Here is a 24,870-nt window from a genome sequence, read left to right on the forward strand (position 1 = left end):
TTTTTTTTATCACTTTCATTACAGATTTATAAGCAAGTATTTCATTGTTGTTCTGTAATATGATTTGATATTAGGTAAATAATGTCAATAATTTATAAGTAAATAGATTTTGAACAAAAGGAATTTTTTTTTTATGAACACCGTTATTTTAATTTTTTTTCTTCTTTAACAATTCAAAAAATATGTTCATACTTTTCGATTAATTTTCAATGAGTAACTAATTATTATTTGATGAAAAGTAATTTTTATAATGTAAATTGGTCTAAAATATAAAGCTCAAGGACAAAAACAGTTATAAGGTTATATTAAATTTTAAGCAAAAGAAAATAATATTTTTAATGCCAACGAGATAATGACTCTCTTTTTACGATGAGAAACTTGGTTTCTTTATAGAATTATTTCATCCGAGAATCGTGAAAACTCAATGGAGATGCAATCTCTAATTACTCAACTTCTATACCGAGACTACTTATCATTGGTATTATCGTTATTATTTTAATAGTCATTGTTATATACTTATGCATTCATTGTTGTATACTACATATCGGTTTGATGGCCTTCAATGACTCTTACCGTTGAACAAAAGCTTAAGCATCAGAAAAAATAAATTTGAAATTTGAAAGATGATAAAAGAAGAATGCCCTCTCAATATTTTATGAGAAACTAAAAGTCATGAAAACCGAATTACTGCAGATTAATGAGCCTATATTTGTTCCCGTTTGTTTCCAATTACAAACAATTTCATGTAACCAAAACAAAGCAAAGATAGCACATAAAATGTCAAGAGATTTGTTCCTTATAAGTATAATGACTAACGACGTTAAAAATAATTTTTTAAATAATAAATTACCATATAAAACAACATTAAGTAAATAAAAATGACATATGTATAATCTACTAATTAACAAATATCATTTTACATATCAAGGTATCTATTTATAGCTGCAAGACATCAATTATCAGAGATTATTAATACTGCTTCTTCAATGATTCCAACTTAATTAGCTTGGGATAGTATTGAACATATGAAAAAAGTAAATGTCTATTAAAAGTGTACTAAAAATTAAATAAATTAATCGAAAAGATAGCAGACATTGCATGATGGAAAATAGACGTGAATTTATGCTATAAAAAGTATCCATTAGGAACATTAATGATCAATACATTTCACAACTTTATAGCCTCGAACATAGATGCTTATTACCTATGAAGCGTATGCTAGAGTAGCGACGGCCGACGGAAAGCTCAAAGTCCTATTTACTCAATGAAGTAAGCTATATCACAAGAATAACAATCAATGAAATTCAGAGTTTCAATAATAAATAACAAATGTGATCAGGCTGTATAAACAACCGGGTGCAGTGATCGAATTATTAGAGCCGTGGATTGCATGCTAATAAAAGCATAAGCAGTGATAGACATAGATCTACTACGTGACTACTCACCTGTTATAGACATCCAAGGATATCTGGGAATGTCAGGTATTCCTGGTTGTCCGGGAGTGGGCTGCTGACAGGAAGTCAGCGGATCAACAACAGAGGCTGCGGCGGCTTGATGATAAAACTGTGCCGCTGCTGCCATGGAAGCTGAAGCGGCAGACACGGCTGATGAGGGTGATGATGAGACGAGACCACTGGAAGCTGCACCATTCTGATGATGATGGCTTAAATTGTAATTGACTATGGGATCTGTGGAACTGGGAGCAACGTTCCCGGTGAGACTGGCGGTGTATCGACAGGATTTATCACCATTGGCGGCATCAACGACGGCAGCTGCTGCCAATGCTGCGCTAGAAGCAACCGATGACCCGAACCCAGGTACCATAGACGAGGTTGCACCAAAAGCTGCTGCAGCAACTGCCTGTTGTTGCTGATGATGATGATGTACCGCTGCTGCGGACACGTAGGGGTACATGCTAGAAGCTGTTCTTGCCGCTGGTGACGTTGAGGCAGAGCTTCCTGAGTGCTGAGGACTAGAGCCTGTTGGTGAAGGCGAACTGTGATGAGCGTAATTGACAGCTGCCGCGGCTACGGCTGCTGCCGATAGGCTGGACTCTAGGCTCGCGGTAGATGATCCACCTGAGCAAGTTTGAAGAGAACTTGGATTTGAAGTTGCAAATAACTGTTGATGATGAAATTGTTGGTGATACTTAGGTAGCATACTATCGATTATGAACTTAGAACTCATCGCTGCGCAAGCGAACCCCGCACTCGATTAAGGGCAGTCAACATCTGCCCTTGAGATTATTTGAACCCATCATTGAAATTTTTACCTCAAACTTAATAAATTTTCCTTGGATTGTTGATTGTAAGCTTGTAAGCTCAAAGCATGCTAGATCAATTATGTTATTTACAAACACTGTATTTTAAAAATTCACAAATAGTGTCCTTTTTAAATCCACAAGATGTTTTCATGCGTTTGTTGGCATCCCCCTCCTCCTGGTATAAGCCTCACACCCTCCCCCTCGCTCAAACTCTCTTTATTGGTACTTTATCCTCACTTTTACTACCACTTATGCAACAGGGCACATAACACACCATGCTAAAATAGCAACAGCTATTTGCCCAAGTTTCAAACAAACTGTTTCAGGAGCGTTACTTAATATTATTAGGCCTAAAATCATCGACTAGAAACACACCATGTTCTTCTTTAATCAATCAACCACTGTAGTCTTTCTTTATGTTGCTACACGATAATTATACTAATTAACAAAACACAATGCACAATTATAATCACATAAATAATATTAATAATCGATGAAATACTACTGTTATTAATAATTATCAATAATAATAAATATTAAATAGCACGAGAATGTCAACAACGATAAAAGGATCCGTCTGGAGTAGTTGATTTTAACTCTTGAAATAGGGCTGTAAGGCGCGGGAGAATGGGAGATCACGGCTTGTCAGGTGTTAGATGCCGTTTCTTGCGTACTTCTCGGATAGTCGACGAATCCTTTATGGGCCATGCATGAAGGTACTATAGCCCCCTATCCTGAACACCGCGTACTACAGCCAGCTAAATGTAACCCCTTACAATAATGGCGCCGCTTGTCTCTTGCAGCCCCTCTCCTCTGAATAGCACAGCTGGTAAACAGAACGGACCAATCGGTGCATGACCTTACGATTAGGGGACCAATCCCAGGCAGGCTAGGCGCGCCAAGATGAATGGGTTTCTACCGGTCTTCTCTCTCTTTCCAGCTCACATTTCACCAGACCTTAAATCCTCCGCTCTCGATCTCACTTCCTCTGGATGCTTCTCCACTGTCACACGCTCACTTGGTTCTGCTCAGTTGCCGCCACCACCAGCATCACCGTTGCTGGTATTCCTGTGCTGCTTTCACTGCTGCTGTCACCGTGTGGTACTGGTGTGGCGCTGCTAGCTGGCCACTGCTGACTTCTGCTCTCACTCTTCCCATCTCTCTCTTTTCTCGCCTTCTACATCACATTGAGCACTGCTGCGCTATACAGTCATTCTTGACACATTGTTACGGCATGCGTTTTGTATTGCTCTCAGGCTCTAAACTTCAGATTATGATCATGACCACGTTATTCCAAGAATGACAAGGTCTTTCAAATTACTGCCCATCATGAATTTAACTGTCTTCAAAACTCCAGCTCCAGTTTCAATTGTCTATTTTACGTCACAACAAACTTCAAATAAACATTCCAAATCCTCAATAATATATTGTCACGTACATTCTTCATCAACAATTCTTCTGACATGATACTGTTTCAGCTGAAGCGCTTAAACTTGATGGACCATTGCCATTAGACTGTCGACACTTTCTTCTACTTATTGTTTTTTCTACGGAAGAATTGTTCGTTATCTTTATCATTTTTCCTTCAATTGCCATTTCATCTTACTATTTGCCATACATTTGATCATCTAAAATTTTTTTCTCTACAACACAAGCGAGATAAATAGAGAACTCTTTAATCTGAAACCTCTTCTCTCTTTTTATGTCTTGTTTCTTCTCGGCTTTTACTCACACCGTCGGCTTTCTGTTAATCTCGAATACCATATGGGTACCCTGACCTCATCAGATGAGTACATATTTGCCACTTGACATTTATTTTTAAAGATTTTTTCGGTAATATATTGGCTATTAAATTTTTTTTAAAGAGTAATTGACAAACTTTTCACTTTTGTTGATTAAATTTTTATATATTAATGTGTAATGTATTATAAGTATAATTTTTTTGGTAAATCGTAAACAGAATTTTTTAATAGAGTAACGACGTCATAAATTAATCTACTACTTGACTTTTGATGTCACATTTTCAAAAGAGGAAAATTTTCATCAGCATATACCGTTGAGATACTCTAAGTAGCTCTCGAAAAATGCTGAACCCGTCTTTGCCAAAATATTGAAGACTCTTTTCTCATTTTTCCCCACCTTAGTTTTCCCGTCTTCAAACTTTGTTATAAAGGAGGAAAGAGCGTGAATGAAAAGATATAGATAAAAAAATGAATAAAAATGAAAGGAATAGAAAAGAACGTGCCAGGCATTCTTCATCCTCGAGGCGCGAATAAAAGAGGGTAGAAAAATCTTTTTCAGAGCTGAAAATTCTGATACTCAACATAATAATAACTTGACAGATAAAATTCCATAATTGAGATAAATTTTATTGTTTCATTAAATTAATTAATTTTAGAAGAAATTTAAAATTTTACAGACAAATAATTTTATTTTAATATCATAAATAAATGGAATAAAATCATTTTTACAGAAATTAAAAAAAAAATTATATTTTTCGTCCGCTGAAAAGTTTAATGTAGTTTAACTATTTTTATAATTAAATAAAAAATTTTCTTAAGAGAAAATTTTTCGTATCTTATTATTACATCCTTGATCGAAATCTAATTTATTGTCACTATAAAAATAATTAGGAGACAATAATTTATCTATCAAGTTATGAGATTATTAATATCAATAATGAAATTTCGGGCTTTTGATTTCAATGATTTTATTTTTGTTCTAAAATGAACTTAAGAGGAAAAAGGAAGATCTACAAATAATAATATGATAAAATTTTTAATCTAAAACATAAAATCACTTTCATCACCATAATCAAGTTTATTATGATTTATAGTAATGTAACTTTTAGAATTATAATCACGACTATAATAAAACCTTTTCAAATTTGCATAATATAAGTTATTATTAAACGTATAATATCAAAGATTATCACATAATTGCTCATAATTATGGCTACTAAATATTTATTTACAGCCCATCATTTAGAAACCTTAATAATCTTATAGTCAATAGAGAAATCTATAATTTACTGATATAAAATAATCAGAAACCAGTAAAATGTGCTCGAATAAAAAATTATAAATGATTCTCGGTATTAGATGATTCACTATCAAGTAGAATAGTTTCACTGAGCTTGTAGTTTATGCAATGAAAATAAAAAAAAAAAAAGAAAATCGTCCTAAAAATTGTAAGAGCACTAAAATTTTTACGAAACAGTAGCAGATAATTTTTCAATAAAATCTGCATTTAAAAAAGATAATTTTATTTTAGGACTTTGTAGCACTTCATAGAGCCTATTATTTTTGAAAATAAAATCGAAACTACTTTAACTACAGTTCAGAGTTTTCAAACTTTAATTATTCGATTAAATTAATCAGAATAAAATTATTTAATTGATTAATATGAATTAATTCGAACTTTAATTTTGAGGTTTCTAAATAAATTTAATGGAGGAAATTTTAACGTAATAGATTGGGTTTTAAGGTTTACAGTGATATACACTTTTGATACATATGAGTTAAGTGAGGGATTCCAGTATAAGCTTGAATTGATGACACGAGTGTAAAGAAATGACGCATTTGCTATTATGTAGGGGATTGACTACTTAGCTACTTTATATACGTGTGATGTATATGTGTGTGCTGACGAGGTAGTGAGTGTAGCACAATCTTAGACGAGTCTCGTATGATATCGTCAAGCCTACCAAGTCTCTGATATGAATTTAAAATTATGTATATTGAAAAAAAAATTTCATGATGGCTTTGAAAATTTGAAGAATTCACGGTCGGATGTTATAAAAATTTTTATTATGAATTTTAAAAAATATTAAAAATTATCAAAGTTTTAGCCAAAAGAAGACAATTTTTGGAGCCAAAAATATTTTTTTGAGTCAAGAAATTTTCTTTCTATCAAAAAATTTTAATGAATTTTTATTCAAGCTAGATGTACAATTTTGAAAAATTCATGAGAAAAAATTAATTTCGGTGAGCACGATGAAAATTTGGGACAAATTGGAAAAAAAATTGAAATTATTTTCTAAATATATATGACAAATGATAACGCATCGATTTACGAAAAATGGATGAAAATAATCCAGTCCCAAATGGATTTTATGACATTATCCAGTTAATGACACGATCTTTTAAAACAGAGCCCACGTAAAACCTCTCGTAACACGAAAAATGTTTCAATAGTAGGTGTCATTTTACTAAATTTCAGCCATGCTCTGATTACTCATACGTCTAATATAAAATTTATATTTCACACTATATTAAAACTGAAACTTTTTTTGCAATAATTTTTTAGTTACATGAATTTTAACAACGTTGATACCCAAAATTAATCTTTGTTTGTTTAAACTTACTTTCTGATTAATTTTTCAATCTGCTGTAAATTAAAGAAAAATAAAATTTAATGGATCATGATAATAATGATCCATCATGAAAAAAAAAAAAAAATTATAAAATGCATGCGATTCTAAGAAATCGTGAGCCTGAATCTTATGAATTGTAATCCTTAACATTTTTTAATTGATTATTGTTACTTACCGATAGCGACTTGGTGATTTTTTCTGGAAAAATAAAAAAAGAAATGGTTAAAAATTGTAATAATTTATTTATTTCATTTTTGATCAATTGACTAAATATGAAATCAGATAAAATTATTTTAATCATAAGTTAAATCATGTAATTTTTTAGCTAATTAATTCAAAACTGTTTGTCAAAAGAAGTCGCAATATTTTTTCACATAATGATTTTTTTTTCGTTCAGCTCTACGAATTCTGTTTTACTTATTTTAAACAGAAATACCTATATCACATAACAAAAATGATTTCTGAGAAAATGAACTTGACCCTAGTATATTTATTCGAGCATAAATGTATAAACTTATTTTTCAGGTATGTCTGTCCTTAAACTGTTTTGATTTTTTCCTCTCACAGGGGATCACTGCGAGCATATAAAATACTATAACTATGTCAAAATACAATCTTTGAATAGGATCCATAAAGATGAATGTGCCACCACTTCTACTTCTTACTGGTTAGACAATCTGGCCACTGGAAATAAGACTTTCTTTTTCCAGCTGATAGCAAGACCGAAGACCGAAGACCGCCTTTGAACAAACCTGAATATATAGTTAGGTACTAGTTACGAACAACAAAGAAAAAAATACCTAGGTCCCTCTTCTACATCGTCACTCCTCTTTCGCATGAACTTTGTCCGACAGAATAAACGCATAACTAAAAAAAAGGGTTCTTCTATGGTTACACAAGATAAAATATATCCTCGAGGATCCTAGTAAGTCCATTTTTTCTATCCACATAAATAAAACGATATCTTGTTTTTATAATAGAACCTGGTCTGATCAAACGAATATGTAATTCCATTGAGATGATCGATGGCAACTAGACAACTTGAGTAGCTACGACAAAGATTTTTTTTTTTTTTTTTTTTAATATTTTACGTTGAGTTACAACGAAATTTTTGCTCAACTCATTTACATAAGTCATGTCAAAGTTACTTGAGTCTTTTGAAAACTTTCTTTGATCAAAATAGTAAATTTGAATGTTTTTTTTTTTTAATTGAAGTCCAAAAATGATTTGGCTTGATAAAATACCTTAGACGATATTTTCATACGAGTTTCTGCACAAATTGATAAAGATAATAACTCCATTCAAGACAAACAATTTTGAACCAAGATACTTATTTTGAAGAAATTCTTGGTTTAAAACAAAACTGGCCATTTATTATATTAAATTTTTCTTAATTTAAGCAAATTTCAATTCACACATGAATTTATTTGCTTGACCACACGGAAAGAAGAAAAATTACATTATACAATGTAAAAGTGGCCCGTCATAAAGAAAACTAGAAAAATTACAGATACAGATTGTAATTACTACAGATTTGATAAAAATTACATTGTAAAATGTAATATTGACATTTTAATGTAAAAATTACAATCTGAAACTGTAATTTTTCAAGTTTTCTTGACGACAGGCCACTTTTACATTATATAATGTAATTTTTCCATTTTTCTTTTTTCCGTGTAAAAACAATCAAATTCTCCGAAATGATTTTTTTGGTTCAAGATATTTTCTATTAAATCAAGTTAATTTTTTTTTGTCAGTTAAGGATCTGTTATAGACATTCGACCGTGCATTATTTATACTATTTTTTTTTTAATTGTAGTTTTTAATTTCGAATTAAAATGGATACTGACAAAAAAATAATTTTGGACAAAAAAATTGTTCTTGCTTCAAGTGAATTTTAAATGACTCAAGAATTTTTTTCATTTAATTAATATGAACAAATTCTTCAAAATGATGCTTCTGGCCCAAAATTCGTTTCCTAAAATTATAATTATAATGAACAAAAATTTTTTTATTGATGAAACTTCGTCACTAGATGAATTGAAATTCAATCCCAGGTATATTTACAGTAGTCAATCTTCTCAATTTTTTTTTTATTATCAATTGACATGTCAAAATTAACCAAAGAACAGCTCTTTAATATCCCAATGCTATAAAAGCAAAATTGCTTTTCACATTCAGTATTAAATCATGACAAGTCAATAACGGTAAAAATAATAATTACACATGTAAGGAAGGTATCTTTACATGCAAATAAATCCACAAGGTAGTTTTACTTGTTGGATTTTCTCGTCAGATAAATTTGATTGAAAAAGTGAAGTAGTGAGTGCATTTCTAATATATAAATATAAGCGTTGCGGAATAAATAGGCTGTGGTCACCGGATCGAAGTCTAGATGTGAACTGATAGGCATCCAGTTTTTCACTGGAATTCTGTTCTTCAGACGTCTCTTCGTCACACATACCCACCCAAAAAAAAATCTTTTACGACTCATGATAACGATGACGATGCGACAAGGAGAGGAATAAAAACAGGAATGGACGGTGGTCCGAGGGTCCAAAAGACAAAAATATTTGAAGAGTTGAGAGGACGCCTAAAGCATCCAAAGAGACACCTAGTGCGCCATCTTCAAACAGATAACAAAAACCCTGACCCTCGTCGTGTTTTCCCTCCTTTTTATTTTACTATTATCATTATTATTTTTTTTCTTACGTGATTCGTAGTAAAGGTGTTCTTGTCTCTCGATCGACAAACGACGAATTTTATGTTCGGATACTTTAGTAGAATGTGAGCTGATATCGTTATTATGTTATTATTATTACTATTGTTATTATTTCATGGCCTGCTACAACTTCAAATTAAACTACTTTCCAATATGTTACTTCGAAATTCGAATTTTTATCATCAAATTACAAATTTTTAGAGCTGTTCAATGGTTTATGGCCTTTGTCATCACGATGTCATAAAATCAGTGTAATATACCAGATAATGTTGTGATTAAAACTGGTAACGGCAGCTCTGTAAAATTATCACATTTATTCTCTCATTTTCATTTTATTTAACGATCTAATATGACTTTATTTGAATACTTATACTTATTCTTTAATTGCAAACATTTAAATCATGTTTACTAACATCGATAAAAAAAATTTATAATCGTTGACTATTCGATTTATTTTATATTTATCCGAGTATTTGATTACACAACAAAAAGGTGATATAGAAGAATTCGTACGTTAGTTCTACTTTAGCGACTGAAAATCTTGGAAGCACAGAAAACTGTGGAGTACCTGGAGAGCAACCATTTGCATACTTGGTTGGTATCTTATCAACAACAATCGATACCTGCTCACGTTGTGGAATTACTTGTATTTTATCAGCTCCATTTTTATGAGAGTGAGAATGAGTGCTAGGTGATTAAAATATTTTTTTTTTCTTTACAGATTTACAGTACTCGATCCTAGCTCCATTATCTAAAACAATGAAAAGTTTTTAATTGCTGGATAATTATTGCGATAAAAATACGGAAAGTTAGCGAAGAATAAGAATTGTTAAAATCCCTTCACCGTCACTCTAAATTGCGAACAAAGCTAGATAAAAATTTATGCGTTTTATCGTTTTTTCAGGTTTCTAGATCTCTGGAATATTTTTTTTCTATTTCCTGACAAGTAAATTTATTAATTGAAGATTGTTATAATAGCATGAATTTATTAAAGAATTTATAAATACAAAAGAAAATTTTAATAAGACAGATTTTTTTATTTCTATATATTTTTTAAGTTAGAAGAGAAATTTTTTGTTGAAGAACTTATTTTTCGTACTTAAGAAAATATTTTGGAAAATGGAAATTATTAACCACGAGGTTGAAGAAATATTTTTTGAACTAGAAAAATTTTTTTCTGCTCCAAATAATTTAAGTTTTTTTTTTTAACTTTTGTGATTCAAGTAAATCTTTTTTTTTGTATACTAAAAAAAAAAATAAAATGATTCAAGAAAAAAGATATTGTACCAAGAAAACCATTCTAAATAATTTCTTCATTTTAAAGTTGGTAAAATTATCTTAAACTAAATACAATTTCTCAATTTAGTAACTTTTCGGCTTGATTCTAAATAAAAAAAATATTTAAAGGTGATTTCTTTGGTTCAATAATTTTTCTCTTGAATTAAATTAATATTTTTCTGTGCATACATCAAAAGACAATTATAAAAACAGTCCCAATAAATACTTTTGGATCAACAAATAATCTATACATTTGTTTAATTAAATACATAATTAATATATTGAGTGATTTTTGAGAATTCATAAATGGATCCCCATGAAAAATTAGTGAAACTGTTTCTATTATTTTTATATCGTGGAATCGTTAAGCAATGTAATAATTTTAGAAGCATCCAGGGCTAATTACATATATCCAGGATAGCTATATAAATTAAAATAAATTTTACAAAAGCTTCATCCCCAAGCACCACCATAGAATTGAAAATTGAATAAAGTTGAAGCTGAATTTCTTGAAAGATAAAAATTTCTAGATATACAATAAATATTATTACTCAAGTGTATTTGAATGGCACGTGACATATCTTGAGAAGGCAGAATTGAAGATTCGTCAGATAACAGTTCTGCGAGTGTCAGGCCACTTAACGGCAACGGCCGAGCGGATTTGTGATTCGATGCGTTTTATTGCTGCTTTACGCCGGTTTATTGCGCCATCAAAACATAAAATGCCAGCGGGAAGTGTGCACGCGTGGGTACACCTCAAGTTCGCTTATACCACTTATGCTGCTCGCGTTCTTCAATTTTACGATAAGCGGTTTACTGTATTAAAGAAAAAAATATATTTCATTATTGTGGTTAATATTGAATATTAGCTTCTAAATAGACAGCATTACATTTTTATATCTTTTTAATAATAAGTCTTGAATATTTATTTAAATAAGATTTTCAAAATTGTCCTAAAAATTTTGTGCAAGACTTTATTGGCTTATTCACGTATTATAATGTGTTATTATTATATATTATATTGAAAATAATTATTGAAAGACGTAAATATTGAGAGAACATTTTGGTAGCCCTTGATAATAAAAGGCAGGCTACTTATCGAGAAATATAAACGATGATTGGTGGGATGGGATGAATATAACGCGAAAGGTTAGTCAGGTTAGAGAAAGCTGAGTTTTTCTAAAGAAATCAATAATGCCTGGCTGGTTCCAAAAGCTCCACTCGTACCGTGTTGATATTTTATTTCAGAAAAATACTTATCACACAATTCAAGGAAATAATAAAAAATAAAATAAAACTTTTACAAATTAGACGTCATTTTCAAAATGACTTTTTTCTGAGAAAAAAATTAAGGAGAAAACTGCCATAATAATTAAGTAATTTTTGGTTTTACTACAACTCGTCCTTGTAGCTTTTTGACAGAATTTTAAAAAAATTTCAAAACTCATAATTTGGTAATTTGCCGGTAATTTTTTAAGTATTAAAAAAACATTCTTGGAGATATCTTTTATCTCAAAATGACTTTATATAATGCAAGTATTGTTTTTGGTTAAAAAATAATTGAAAAAAAAAAATAATCATCTGCTATGACTCATTTATTTAAAGCGTGAAGAAAATCTCTAAGTAGTTTTCTTCAAAGATTATTTGTATTCTAAAAATTTACTCTTGATTTTATTTTTTAATTTTTTTAATGCTCAAGCTGTTATAAGTGTTTATCTAAAAAATAAAATAGGTAGTACTGTCAAATAGTGGCGCCCATCCCTGTCTTTTGAACTTCCTGCAGTAAAAATTAAAAATAAAATTTACGAGCTTTTTGTCTAATTTATAGACTCAGGATTCAATTTTTCCACAGATGTTAGTTAAAAGGTCGTTTTTAAGTAGATATCATTTTAATCATTTTCAAGTTGATATCAGAGGGGTTGTATGAACAAGAATGAAAGTTGACTCTAGTTAAAAAAATTATAACTGGTAGCCTGAAATGGTGTTAAACAAATGAAAATTTCATTGAATTATATGATTAGTTTTTAGCTTAGCCAAATTTTACTTTGCTTAAATTTTTTTAAAGCTTATACAAATTATTTAGAATGAATGTAATTATTAAAAAAAAAAAAAAAAAAAAAATTCAGATGGAGAATTTAAAACTTCTCCAAAATTTTCTCGAATTGAAAATATATATTATTCTATGTTATTATTAGTACACTACAAACTATTTTTATTTTGTAATTTTCACGAAGAAAAACTAAGTGATAAAATCAAAAATTATTACAGCTCCTACTTAAGTTAAATCAATCAATTTCCCAATTGATGTATTCACTGTAAATCCAAGTGTTTAACAAAACACACATAAAGTGTTTTGTTTCTATCTTGAAGCAATGTAGTCACTTTCAAAACACTTGAATTTACAGTGTTTTATTTACTTTGTTTTCAATTATTGAATGATTATTTTAGATGATTGAGTATAAGTAATTTTTTTATAAGCTTACGAAAAGCTTAAACTATCTTAAAAAATAAACAAATATCGCAACAGCGATGATTTTTGATAAATTAAACTCTTAAAATAGTAAAAAAAAAAAAAAACGACCTTGAGGTAAACCAATATAGCTGATAAATTCGAAATATTAACCCTTCTCAAACAGTGGCGTCATCTAACGAATAAAGAAACAAGCATCTAAAGCATAGGGATGAAAACCCTCCTGCAACACCGACAGACCTACAAACAGTCGATTCGCTTACCCTCCCTTGCCCCTAAACCTCGAAAATTGCTGGCAAATATTTCGGGTGATACCTTCAGAGAAAGATAGTTCCAAAAGATTGCACCAGAGTGGTTCGAATTTTGATTTCAGTCAATAAGTTTAAAAATAACTAAATATTTTTGTAAGATCTCAACTTTAAAATTGTATTAAAACTATTAATTGTCATTTAAAAATTTTTTTTACCTATATAAATTTCGTAATTAGAACAAATTAATTTTTTATAAATTGGTTCGAAAAATTTGCAAAAGAATTTTGAATAATATATGATTTTTAATAAAATATTTATATTTATTACGCAATATTGATTATGGGTCTTTAAAATAAAATTAGAAGGAAATTTTTGGGACATATTTTATGTATTACAAGATAAAAATAGAACTACGTCGATATTAAAATAAAATACAAACACGTGTAAAGCTATTTTTAAAAATCAATGTGAATGAAGCGTGTGACATCTTTCGTTGTAACGCTGAAGCGTAATGTGCATGTGACTCGATCAACAATGCAGTTTGCGATGTCTCACTTAAACGTCTACTTCTGCTCTCATAGTTCGTAAAAATGATACTGCTTAATAAAAAATATTACGAGCTACTAGTATTGTCGGCGAACACATTCAACTAATATAAGATTCTATGACTTTTTATATCTTGAATGGTTGTCATCAGAAGCCTTTCCACGTGCCATCATAATAGTTTAACGTTTCTCGTTTCACTGAATTTTATTGAGTTGTTACTACTGTTAGATGGCTAAAAATTAAATGGTAAGTTCACAGATTGAAGCATTATTTATGACTAATGAAATAATATTTAACAAAACATACGAAAATACTGTTTTATATATCGTTTTCCTTATCTGATTGTTCAATGTATGTACTAGCAAATTTGGATTGATTTATTTGTATTTTAGTTCTAATTAAGGAAATGTATTTGAATTTATATTATGGTATCGAAAGGGTACGTGATTTTATATTTTCAATGTGAGCAAAAACAGCAAAAAGATGAAGAAAGAGTGAGTCAATTCTCACAACAATCCTAGTAAAAATGAAAACTCGCTTCTTTGACTGAAGAGTAAATTCATAAAAGTTTTCTAAATATTTTTTGCAAGCTTCATTGTATAAAATTTACAAAACACTTAATTGTAGTATACATTAGGATTCGACAAGTAAAACGACCCGATGAATTACGTTGATGCATTAAATTGTCCACTGAAGATCCTCGGAAGGAACAAATTTACTTTAACAACAAGATTAAGATTTAAAAATTTTTCAATCTTCACGAAAATTATGTAAAAATTGATCATAAATTTTTAAAGAGGATTTAAAATAAAATATTTTTCCAATTGCTTCTACGATCCATTATGTTAGTTCATAAGATTTTTACCGACTGGATTCATATTTCACCGAAAGGATTGTTTTATAGTTTTACAATAACTATATATTCAAGAAACTTATTGTTTTAAATGTAAATTGTAAATTTATTACAAAATAAATAATATAATTCTTCATCGTTTATTAGTACTTCAAAACTTGATCTATCACTCTGCATGTGGAAATTTTGAACTAACTCTGGCCACCTGTCGGTTGACATCGAACAACTGGTTTCACGCATTGACAAAATACTCAAGAAAAAAATTTTTCAATTGAAAATAAATTAATGTGTGACAGAATATCTAAAAATGATCTTATTGTTACATCTTATTTACTCCATATGCTAATACGTATTTAGTTTTTATTAATGAATTTTAATTATTATAAAGGAAATGTAATTCTAGTTACATGTAAAATAATAAAAATTTTGAATTTTATATAATTTTGTGATGTACGAAGGAGTGATAATTTTCAGAATGCCAAAACATTAAATGTACATTTCGCCTAGTCGCTAAAGTTGCCAACGATCTGAGTTTAAATAAAAATCTCTTATTAATGTACATACGAGTTTTCCTACTCTCTTAAATCGAAATAGTGACTGTCCACTATGAAATAGTGACTATTCACTATTTAGTAGTGAAAAGTATACCACTATTTGAATTGTGAACTATTTGAATTAGTAGTGATCGACTCTGTACTGCAAAAATAGTGAATAGTCACTATAGTCACTATAGTCACTATTTCAATTTAAGAGAGTATGATGATCATTGGCTTGACCTAATCGAAAGTATAGTCATAAAAATGTATGTACAGGCGCTGACATATTTAGACATAATGCCAGAATTCAAAAAATCATAACCGACATATATTGTATATTTATTAAAATTAAAATAAAATAATCAGGCACCGATATCAAGATCTGTTCAATCAATTATCGAGTCACGAACGCTTAAAAAATATTAGCTCAGTCTACACGGAGAGAAAAGAATAGAACTTATTCCTATGTAGAATGGTAACCATTACCATGTTACATAGTAACGGAAATTCTTGTGAGAACTCTGTAAAAATTCGCTAATAAAAATCTTAGAAATTGTGATAAAAAAATGAACAATCACTCATTCGATACGGAGTTAAATTCTGAAAATAATGTTGTTTTTTTATTTTTTGATGAAAATTTCAATTTGTTATTAACAAAAAACATAATCAAAATAAAAAATCTCAGTTTTTTGTAAATAACTCAATAATTATTGGTGATATCATAAATCGGAAAAAAGATCCTTAAAGAGGAGGAAATTTCTGAAAAAAAGTATCGACTCCCGGAACTATAGCTTGAAAAAGCAATAATTTTTATTTAATGTTGAGAATAGGGTTTCGCGCAATTGCTGTCGTATGCTAGCATCAGCGCGGCTGGATGACAAAAGTCACAACAGAACGTTATTTTTAGCTGAATTAGATAAAATATTGTTTAGTTTCCATTTTTTAAGATTTTTATTGAATGATTTCATGTTTTCCAACCATTTGATTTAAAATAGATTCATAACATCTATCCTAATGGATTTGATTATAGTTAAATATTGTAATATTAATACGGTATCAAAAAAATATCAAGATAGATTTTTAAATACTCTTTTATTATTCGATCTATCACTCTGCAGGGAGAAACTTTAAGCTGACTCTCGCCACCTATCGGCTGTCACCGAACCATGCTTGGTTTATCCGTATAAAAAATTCAAGAAAAATATTTCTTGATTTGATCACAATTTATTCCTTGACTAAGACCAATATTTTTTGGTCGAAAAAAAATTTCTTATAAGTTTAATCAATTAACAAGGTTGTAAAATTTTTTAGCAAAAAAAAATTTCTAATTGTTGAAAAAAATAATGAATTAATCAAACTAACTTCAAAGATGATGAATACTATTAAAACAAATCTTTAAGTTTTAAAATACTTTATTATTATAAAATAAACCAGAATGAGCGATTGATTTTGAAAGACTTGAATCTTAGAAGATATTAAAAAAGATTTCTGTCAAGAAAGTGACCAAGAAGAGTCGTAAAAAAATGGTTCTGATAGTTACAAGAATCTACTAAAATCCACAAAAGTATAAAAAAGAACGAAAGCGGTAATCTACGACACAGTAGATTTTGATAAGAAAGAGTGTATAGCAGAGAAGCTACGAGTAAAAGATTTACGACGAAGTGGTGAGCGAATGATTACTCACGATTGTCGTATAATGCACGACCTTGTGTCGTAAACCGAGACACTAAGATCTGAAGACGATGGGTCATGGCGTCATTGACCAGCACGAAAACGTGTCGCACATGTGTGACTTCTGACTGTGTCACTAGGACATGGAATTCATGTGGTGACACTTGAAAATACCGGATGATCATAATACATCACGTATATGCGTATATATATAGTCCAAAAAAGTAGCAAATTATTACATAAACGAACTGGCAATGACGTATTAAAACTCTTTATTTACTACCTATTAAATGAAACGTTTAACCAGTCTCATGACCACAGTAAAATTGATCATCAACAAATTTAGTGAACATAAAATCATGTTTATTGGTCTTTAAACCGTGTCAAGGTCACATCACCTTTTGGTTATCGTCTTGATACTAAATTTAATTCGATGAGCATTAAAGGCATAAAAATGTGGATGTACTTGTGAGATATCTCTTTTATCTAATACCTTAATAACGGCATGATGGTTCTTTTCAAAAATTTTGTCAAGGTAATTTCTTTTTATTTTTTTTTCATAAATTATTAGTATTGTGATATATTCTTTCAGGTTCAAGCTCATACATGATACCTGGAGCAGAATAGACTATTTAGATATAGATTTAGATTTTATTTCTGTTAAATCAATTTAAAAAGATAAATCTTTGAATAAAATTTAAAATTTTGCAAAAAAAAATTTTTTTTTTTAGTTAGAAAGTTCAAAGAAAATTCGTTCAAACCATACCTAAATCGAATTAATCCGAAGTTTGAAAATTCTAAGGAGCAAGTGCCAGCTCAGATAAAGCAGTCATGTCCTCTTTTCACTATACCGGGTAAGCTTAATATTTTTTTTCAATCATCTAGATATTTTTAAATGAACTGTAGTGTACTTCCTTTTATGTTATAAAAAAGTTATCTTTGTTCATTTATCATGTATTAAAAATTTAATTGACAATTATTATATCGAAAGGACTAGGGCACTTGAATATTCGCCGAAAATTTTGCAAGAATAATGAAATTTGTTTTTGATAAAGTTGTAAGTTTTACAAATTTATCAAGTTTTAGAGCGTTTTGAGACATTAAAGAATACAATTTCCCATATTTTAAAAAATCTTCTATAAAACCAAAAGTTTTTTTGTCAAGCTTTCAAGAATTTGAAAAAAAAAAAAAATAGGTTCCAAAAAAAACTTGTGTAGATTTTTTTTTAACCAGTAATTAGGGCGTCAAAGGGTCAAAAAGGATACACTATGATTAGTCATAAAACGATACTTTTACTTTATCAAAAATAAGAAAAATAAATTGTTAAATGTGAATTTTTATAACAATTTTTGAAAGTATACGTATAGGAAATTAAATGATTATAATTATAATTGATCTTTTTTAACCGTTATTAGTCTTAGAATGTTATTCACTAAAATTTTACTATAGTAATAGTTGCTATAAAGATAGTAATAGTAAATATTACTCGAGTATTTAAAAAACTATAATCCTAACGATGGCACCTATCACTAATAACGTGATGGTAATTATCACCATAAAAACATTCTAGGCAATAACATTTTAAAACTAGTAACTATTATAAAAGAGCAATAATAATAATTATAATTGGATTTTCTTTGTGTAGACTATTACACTCTAAAAAAAGTTTCATCATGAATAAAATGAAATAATCATAAATTTTTTCTTAGTATAAAAATCACCACAATGCATATTTAGTGATTAAAACCTGAAAAGGTTTGAAATTAAAAAAAAGTTCAATATCTAGAATTTAATTAGAGCTATTATGTATATATTGACTTCCTCATTAAAATTATTTTAACTATTACAATAACAACCCGTAAGTCTTAAAATCTCTGAATTCTAGCCAAGTAGTAAGGATTTCAATTCTCATACATTTATATTCTATGAGATTTAATTAATTATTTCAATTAAAATAGAGTAAGGACCGAAAAATACAGTGTACAACTCGCAATTATCCGCATAATTAATTCGAACATAGCAAAAAGTAGCTTAAAAGCTTAATTTCAAATTACCAAAAAGGTAATTTCTAAAGTAATAAAAACGGTTTTGTTTAACGGCAAGTGAACAAAAAAAAAACACCAAAGATCAGTATGGTCGGTAGAATCCAAAAGTCGATGGTGTAGCAGGGGTTGGGCGTGGTGGGTATGAGTCATCTCTCTCCCTCATATGTCGCTTGTTCTCTGACTCTCTGTTTCTTTTTCTCTTTACCCTATGGCATGATGCTCGATCTTTGTCATCTGGTCTTGATGGTCGATACTCGAAACCGCATGCCCGACGGCGTCGCGATGCCAGAATCCAACGTCATGGCTGCCTACCGTACAGTATAGTACAGTATAGCTGTGATCAGTTCCATTTCAAACGAAACTGGCACCCACAACTGGATTGGCTGAATCCATTATACTTTTACTGAGTGATAAGTAGTAGTTACTTACCGGATAATAAAAAATTAACATTAAGAAAAACTAAAAGACTGTTCTTGAATCAAAAGTAGTTTTAATTATTATGATCATAATACCAGAAAACATTCGTAAAGTTAATACAGGATTATACAATTGCGATGACTCGCTAAGACCATTAAAAGCTCAGCAATGGAGACCTTGAGAGGAGCAAATTGGCATAAAATCGTCACAGAGAATAAATCAGGCGGTGGCGCTTGGCATATAACGATACAGAAACTACTTCAAGAATAAATAATAAAATAAGACGAAAAAGCAAGACAGAAGGAGGAGTCAAGTTGTTTATTTGATGGCGCCATAAAAGGCCTCTTTACGTTTATCTCCCATTTAAAATGTTCTCATAAAACCAGAGACTGCACACACAAACCATCAAACAGACATAAATCATCTCGCGAAACATCCACGCGGACTCTCAAACACTTCCTATTTCAGTTTTTAATTCTCTCTGGACTCATATGACCACGTTCCAGTCATTTCATCGTTTAATATCAAAAGTTAAGGAAGTATCCACGTGTGAACGACCCTATATATGAATACTTACATGACAAAATCACTTTGCACATAACTGCAGATTAGTATAAATTTTAAATAAAAACAATCTTTTACATTCTTTACTTTAGCTGTTGCATTAAGTATTTCTCTGATTAATTATTAAAATAATCTATATTATCTTTTTAGGAAACTTTAAATCAATAATCTTTGAAGGATTTTTAATTTACAATTAATTGCTTGGATTATTAAACCATTAACATCCTTTCTAAATATATTTTTTTTGTAGTATAAATTTTATATACAGAAAACAAAATCAATTTGAATCAAGAGAAAAGTTCTTAAACCAAGAAAATAATTTTGAAGAGTTCCACTATCTTGGATCAAGACGAAAAATTTTTGAATCAAGTAAAATTTATTTAAACCAATGAAAATTTCTTAGTTTAAGAATTTTTCTACTCAAATCAAGAAGATAAAATTCTTCAAAATTATTTACTTGATTCAATTAAATTTTTTTTTTCTGTGTATGTTATAGCATATAGTGTATGCTATTCTTAGCAAATTTTATTCTCTAATATTGCCTAAATTATCATTCGAATTAATACTGTCATTCAAATAATCCAAACGAGTCTATTATTAATTTTTACAATAAAAATATACAACAAAACATTAATAATTCTATATTATCAAAAAAGTGATTTGATGGACTGTGTAATAGGAACAAATAAAAACATCAAAACAAACCAACAATTTTTCCCGTTAAGCAATAAAAAAAAGTGTTGTGTAGCTTGTAAACACAGTAATGACAAAAAATCCATTATTTGAGTCATTTATTTACTTATAACTCAGAAAAAAAAATTAACTTGGTTTATGAAAAAAATTCTTGAACCAAAAAAGTCATTTTGGAGAATTTGATCATCTTAAATCAAGTAGAAAAATTCTTTTATAAAGAATGACTTGATTCAACCTGATTTGAGATGATTAAACTCTTCAAAATGATGTTCTTGATTCGAAAACTTTTTTCTTGAAACAAGTTAATTTTTTTATTAGTGCAAATCGTTTTGTTTATTTAACAAGACTATATACACTGAGAAAAAAATATTTTGATTAAGAAAATTTTCGTGATACAAAAATTTATGTTCTTGAAAATTTTCAAAAGTAACTATTCTTAGCTCAAGAACTTGTTAAATTGATTAAATAATTTTTACTTAATTTAAATGAAGCTATTATTTTGTTTATCTAATATCCAAAGATAAATATTGATGCTCTTCTCTTCAGAAATTAATAATTAATAATAATAGAATATTTAATCGTCAATGAGTTACTTGAACCAAGAAATTGTTAATTGAATAAAAGTATTTTTTTTTCTCAGTGTATATCTCAAATAGCTATCTAACTCAGCGTCATTGGATCGTAATTAATAAAAAAAAAAAGATTAACTTTTATACATCTATTAAATATCCGTAAATTTTTTCGCTCAGCACATGTGTTATGATTCCAACTGATGCTCAATTTAGTGAATAACGAAAATACCACGAAATATTCGAAATGAGAATTACTCGAATCATCAACCGATTATCAAATTTTTTCCTCTTCATTTTATTGATTAACAATAAAATATTCTCCATTAGAAATGAAATAAGCATTATTTCATTGTCATCACCGATATACAGGCTATTATCCATTTGTAATCATATAAGCCAAAACAGTGATCAAGTAGACATATTGAACTCAAATAATTGTTCTCTCAACACCAGTGTTCTAAGACCCTTATTCATTCAACTACGTGATAATATTAATGTTAACTAGCCAATGTATATTATAAATTTTACTAGCAGTTTTCTATTACTTATATAAAGCCCTTTATAACTAATCCTTTAAGTCTACATGTGTAATAATGAAATTAGCTTAATTATAATTTTAACCAACATGAAATGTAATATAAACTCTTTACTATAAATGTACATCATTTGCACTATTAAGTGTCCCTGTTATTGGCCAGTAGGCTGTTGGGACTTTAATGAATAAATAAATAAATAAATAAATGAGTCGTGTATTTTTGGACTTCCTGAAAATTATTTTCGTTTTATTCTTTCCACTTTACTTCATACTGCTTATACTATATATTACGGGTAACAGAGTTTATTTTCATGGCCTTGGATAAATATTTAAGATTTTATCCCTTTTAAAAAATCAGTACTCCCGAGTTAAAATACGTAATACCATACCATATTCTTTTACTTTACTCATGCTAGATAACAGGTAGTAAAAAATTTTCGAGAAAAAAAGTCCTTGCATGGAACGAGCGGCAACCCTTTGCTAGTCGTCTCAGTCTGTCTTTATCCTTGAAATCAACCCTTACATTGTTATTCGTAATTCAAAAGTATTTTCAGAATTTCAAATGACATTGAGGTAACAACGTGTAAGAACTTACTGCCACCTCATTTTACCTGGAGATAAACTGAAAAAATAGCACCAGACGTAATAATATTATGAATTTATTCGTTAAATTATTCTTGGAGGTAGAAAATGCGTAGAACTCGTGCAGGGATTAAATTGGACGCACGCGGAATTTATCCGAAATTTTTTTTCCTCTTTTATTGCCATTCGACTACGCCAGCAGCTTCAACGTCTTACATTTCCTTTTACTTGAATATTCATGTCCGCGTTTCGTTCCTTGAGATTTAATTAGATTTCACATGTGAATTATTCTCTCCACAAACCAGAATCTTGCCTCCTTGAGAACGACGTTTTATGCATATACATACAGACGTACTATATATATTACGATAACTTGAGATTAATTCTACTAGTTTGAGTGTAATTTTGTAATTCTTGGAAATAAATGTTTTTCTTAATTAAATATTAAGGATTGCGGTCACAAATCACAATTATAAGTTAATATTTATTATATCAATTATTTAGTTGATTATTCACACTGAAAAAAAAGTTAACTTCATTCAATAGAAAAAATGTTGAACCAAGAAAATCAATCTAAAAAATTTTACTGTTTTTAATCAGATGAAAAAGCCTGGAATCATATCAAATTGAAAGAAGTCAAAAAAATTTTTTCTGTTTAAGAATTTTCCTACACAGAAAGAAAGTCTTGAGTCAAGCGTAAATTTTCTTAAACCAAGAAAATCTTGAGGAAGATTGAAAATTTCTTGAATGAAGTTAAAATTTCTTGAACGAAGTTAAATTTTTTTAAGCTAAGAAAATTTTTTCTTGCTCCAAAATAACTTCGGTCTTCCTTACAATTTTCTTGGTTCAAGAAATTTTTTTTTCTGTGTAAGTAAATGAAGATAATGAAACTCTTTAAAATGATTTTTCTCGGTTAAAAAAATAAACGCTTGAATCAAGTTCATTTTTTTTTAGTACACGGGAAAAAAAACTGACATTTTTTTGAGAAAATTTTTTTAAAACGAACTGGCTGTGTTGCTTTTAAAAATATTTTTTTTTGATTATTAAACTATCGGGTTAAGATATCTTCGTACCTCCGATCGATAGCTGTTGTGACTTATTCTAAAATTATATTACACAGAGAAAATCTGTACGATTTTCTCTGTGTAATAAAATTTTGGAATAGTTTTGGTATAGTTGAACCAAGAAAATTATTGAGGAAGACTTTAGTTTTTATTCATAAGTAAAAATTGTAATTTCAAAAATGTTTTTTTTTTTTTTTTTTTTTAATTCAATATAATTTTCTTCTCTATTAAGAGTCTTTTTCACTGGAAAAAAAAAAAAAAAATAACTTTAATCAAGAGAAAAATTTTAGACCAAAAAAAAATAACTCTGAAGATTTTTATTGTCTTTCCAACTACATATCTAATGTATTGATCAATAACATCGATGTACTGTTGAAAAAATTTTGACGTAAATTTTGAAGTAAATTTTAGGTTATTTAAGAATTATTTAGCTTGAATCAAAAGATGATCAAAATTTTTGAAATAATTTTCATGGAACCGGTGAGGTTAGCCGAGTGGGCTAAGGCGCATAGCCTATAGAGCACTCGGACTGACTCACCGGCCAGGCGTGGGTTCGAATCGCACGCTGGTCTTAGAAACCATCTTGGTTGATATTCGACCCTTGCCACGTAAATAAGATTTTCACAACCCAAAAAGACCCCAACGTATCACTCGCAACAGTTAAAGTCGGCGATATGACTGCAACAGTTAAAATCGACTCTAAATAATAATTAATTAATTAAATTAAATTTTTATTGTTTAAAATCTTTTCTTTTTAATTAAGTTAATTTCTCCATCAATGTGGTAAAAAAAATAGTTTGATTCAAGAGTAAAAAATATTATTTCAAGAAGATCTTTCTAAAGAATTTAATTTTCTTTGATCAATTAGAAAAGTTAACTTAAGACTTAAAAATTCTTCAAAATGATTTTCTTGGTTCAAGATTTTTTGTCTTTTGAATGAAGCTAATTTTTCAATCATTGAATTTCATCTCCATTGGAATAATTATTTAATTCATATATCCTTTATTAAATTACAAGAATACATAAATAATCAGCACAGAGTCAAAAACTAACTTTTTATTGCACAAGTTACAAAATCTACCTAAGAAACTTAGTCTCGTTAAAGATAGTTACACAGTGCGATAGAAAAAGTTTTACAGTGTTCATCTGGTGAATTTAGATCGTCTGATCGTCTTAGAAGTTCGGTTGGATCCCCAAAGAAAATCCCCGAGCGTCTTTGTGCCGGGCAATTACCCGTCTCGAGTTTTAGAAGCTAAAGGCAAAAGTCGTTGGTATATCTTACATACTTGATGCAGGTGGGATATAAAGTGCGCCTAGCTTTAACGAGTAAACTTTTAAATGACTTGAGTTAAGGATTACTCGAATCCGAGAAGAGGGTTGTATATAGAAACTCCAGAGGACACAGACAAGACCAAGGTCAGCAACCTTAGGTA

General features: G+C 29.4%; 2 protein-coding genes across 4 annotated transcripts in view; both read right to left on the bottom strand.

Moving 5' to 3' along the window:
* LOC141529302 (homeobox protein abdominal-A homolog) overlaps positions 1-3,254 on the bottom strand; it is a 42,732-nt gene extending 39,478 nt beyond the window's left edge. For both annotated transcript variants that reach the window (XM_074245805.1, XM_074245804.1), the window contains exon 1: positions 1,446-3,254. In XM_074245805.1, the coding sequence (XP_074101906.1) occupies positions 1,446-2,187 (742 nt within the window). In that variant the 5' untranslated portion in view covers positions 2,188-3,254. The remainder of the gene's footprint in view (positions 1-1,445) is intronic.
* Positions 1-24,870, bottom strand: part of LOC141529307 (uncharacterized) — a 365,923-nt gene that overhangs the window by 204,418 nt on the left and 136,635 nt on the right. For both annotated transcript variants that reach the window (XM_074245813.1, XM_074245814.1), the window contains exon 4: positions 6,814-6,836. In XM_074245813.1, the coding sequence (XP_074101914.1) occupies positions 6,814-6,836 (23 nt within the window). The remainder of the gene's footprint in view (positions 1-6,813; positions 6,837-24,870) is intronic.

Source organism: Cotesia typhae, unplaced genomic scaffold (assembly GCF_013202065.1).
Source record: "Cotesia typhae breed Kobodo isofemale line unplaced genomic scaffold, CoteBio_Ctyphae contig_48, whole genome shotgun sequence".
NCBI classification, from domain to species: domain Eukaryota; kingdom Metazoa; phylum Arthropoda; class Insecta; order Hymenoptera; family Braconidae; genus Cotesia; species Cotesia typhae.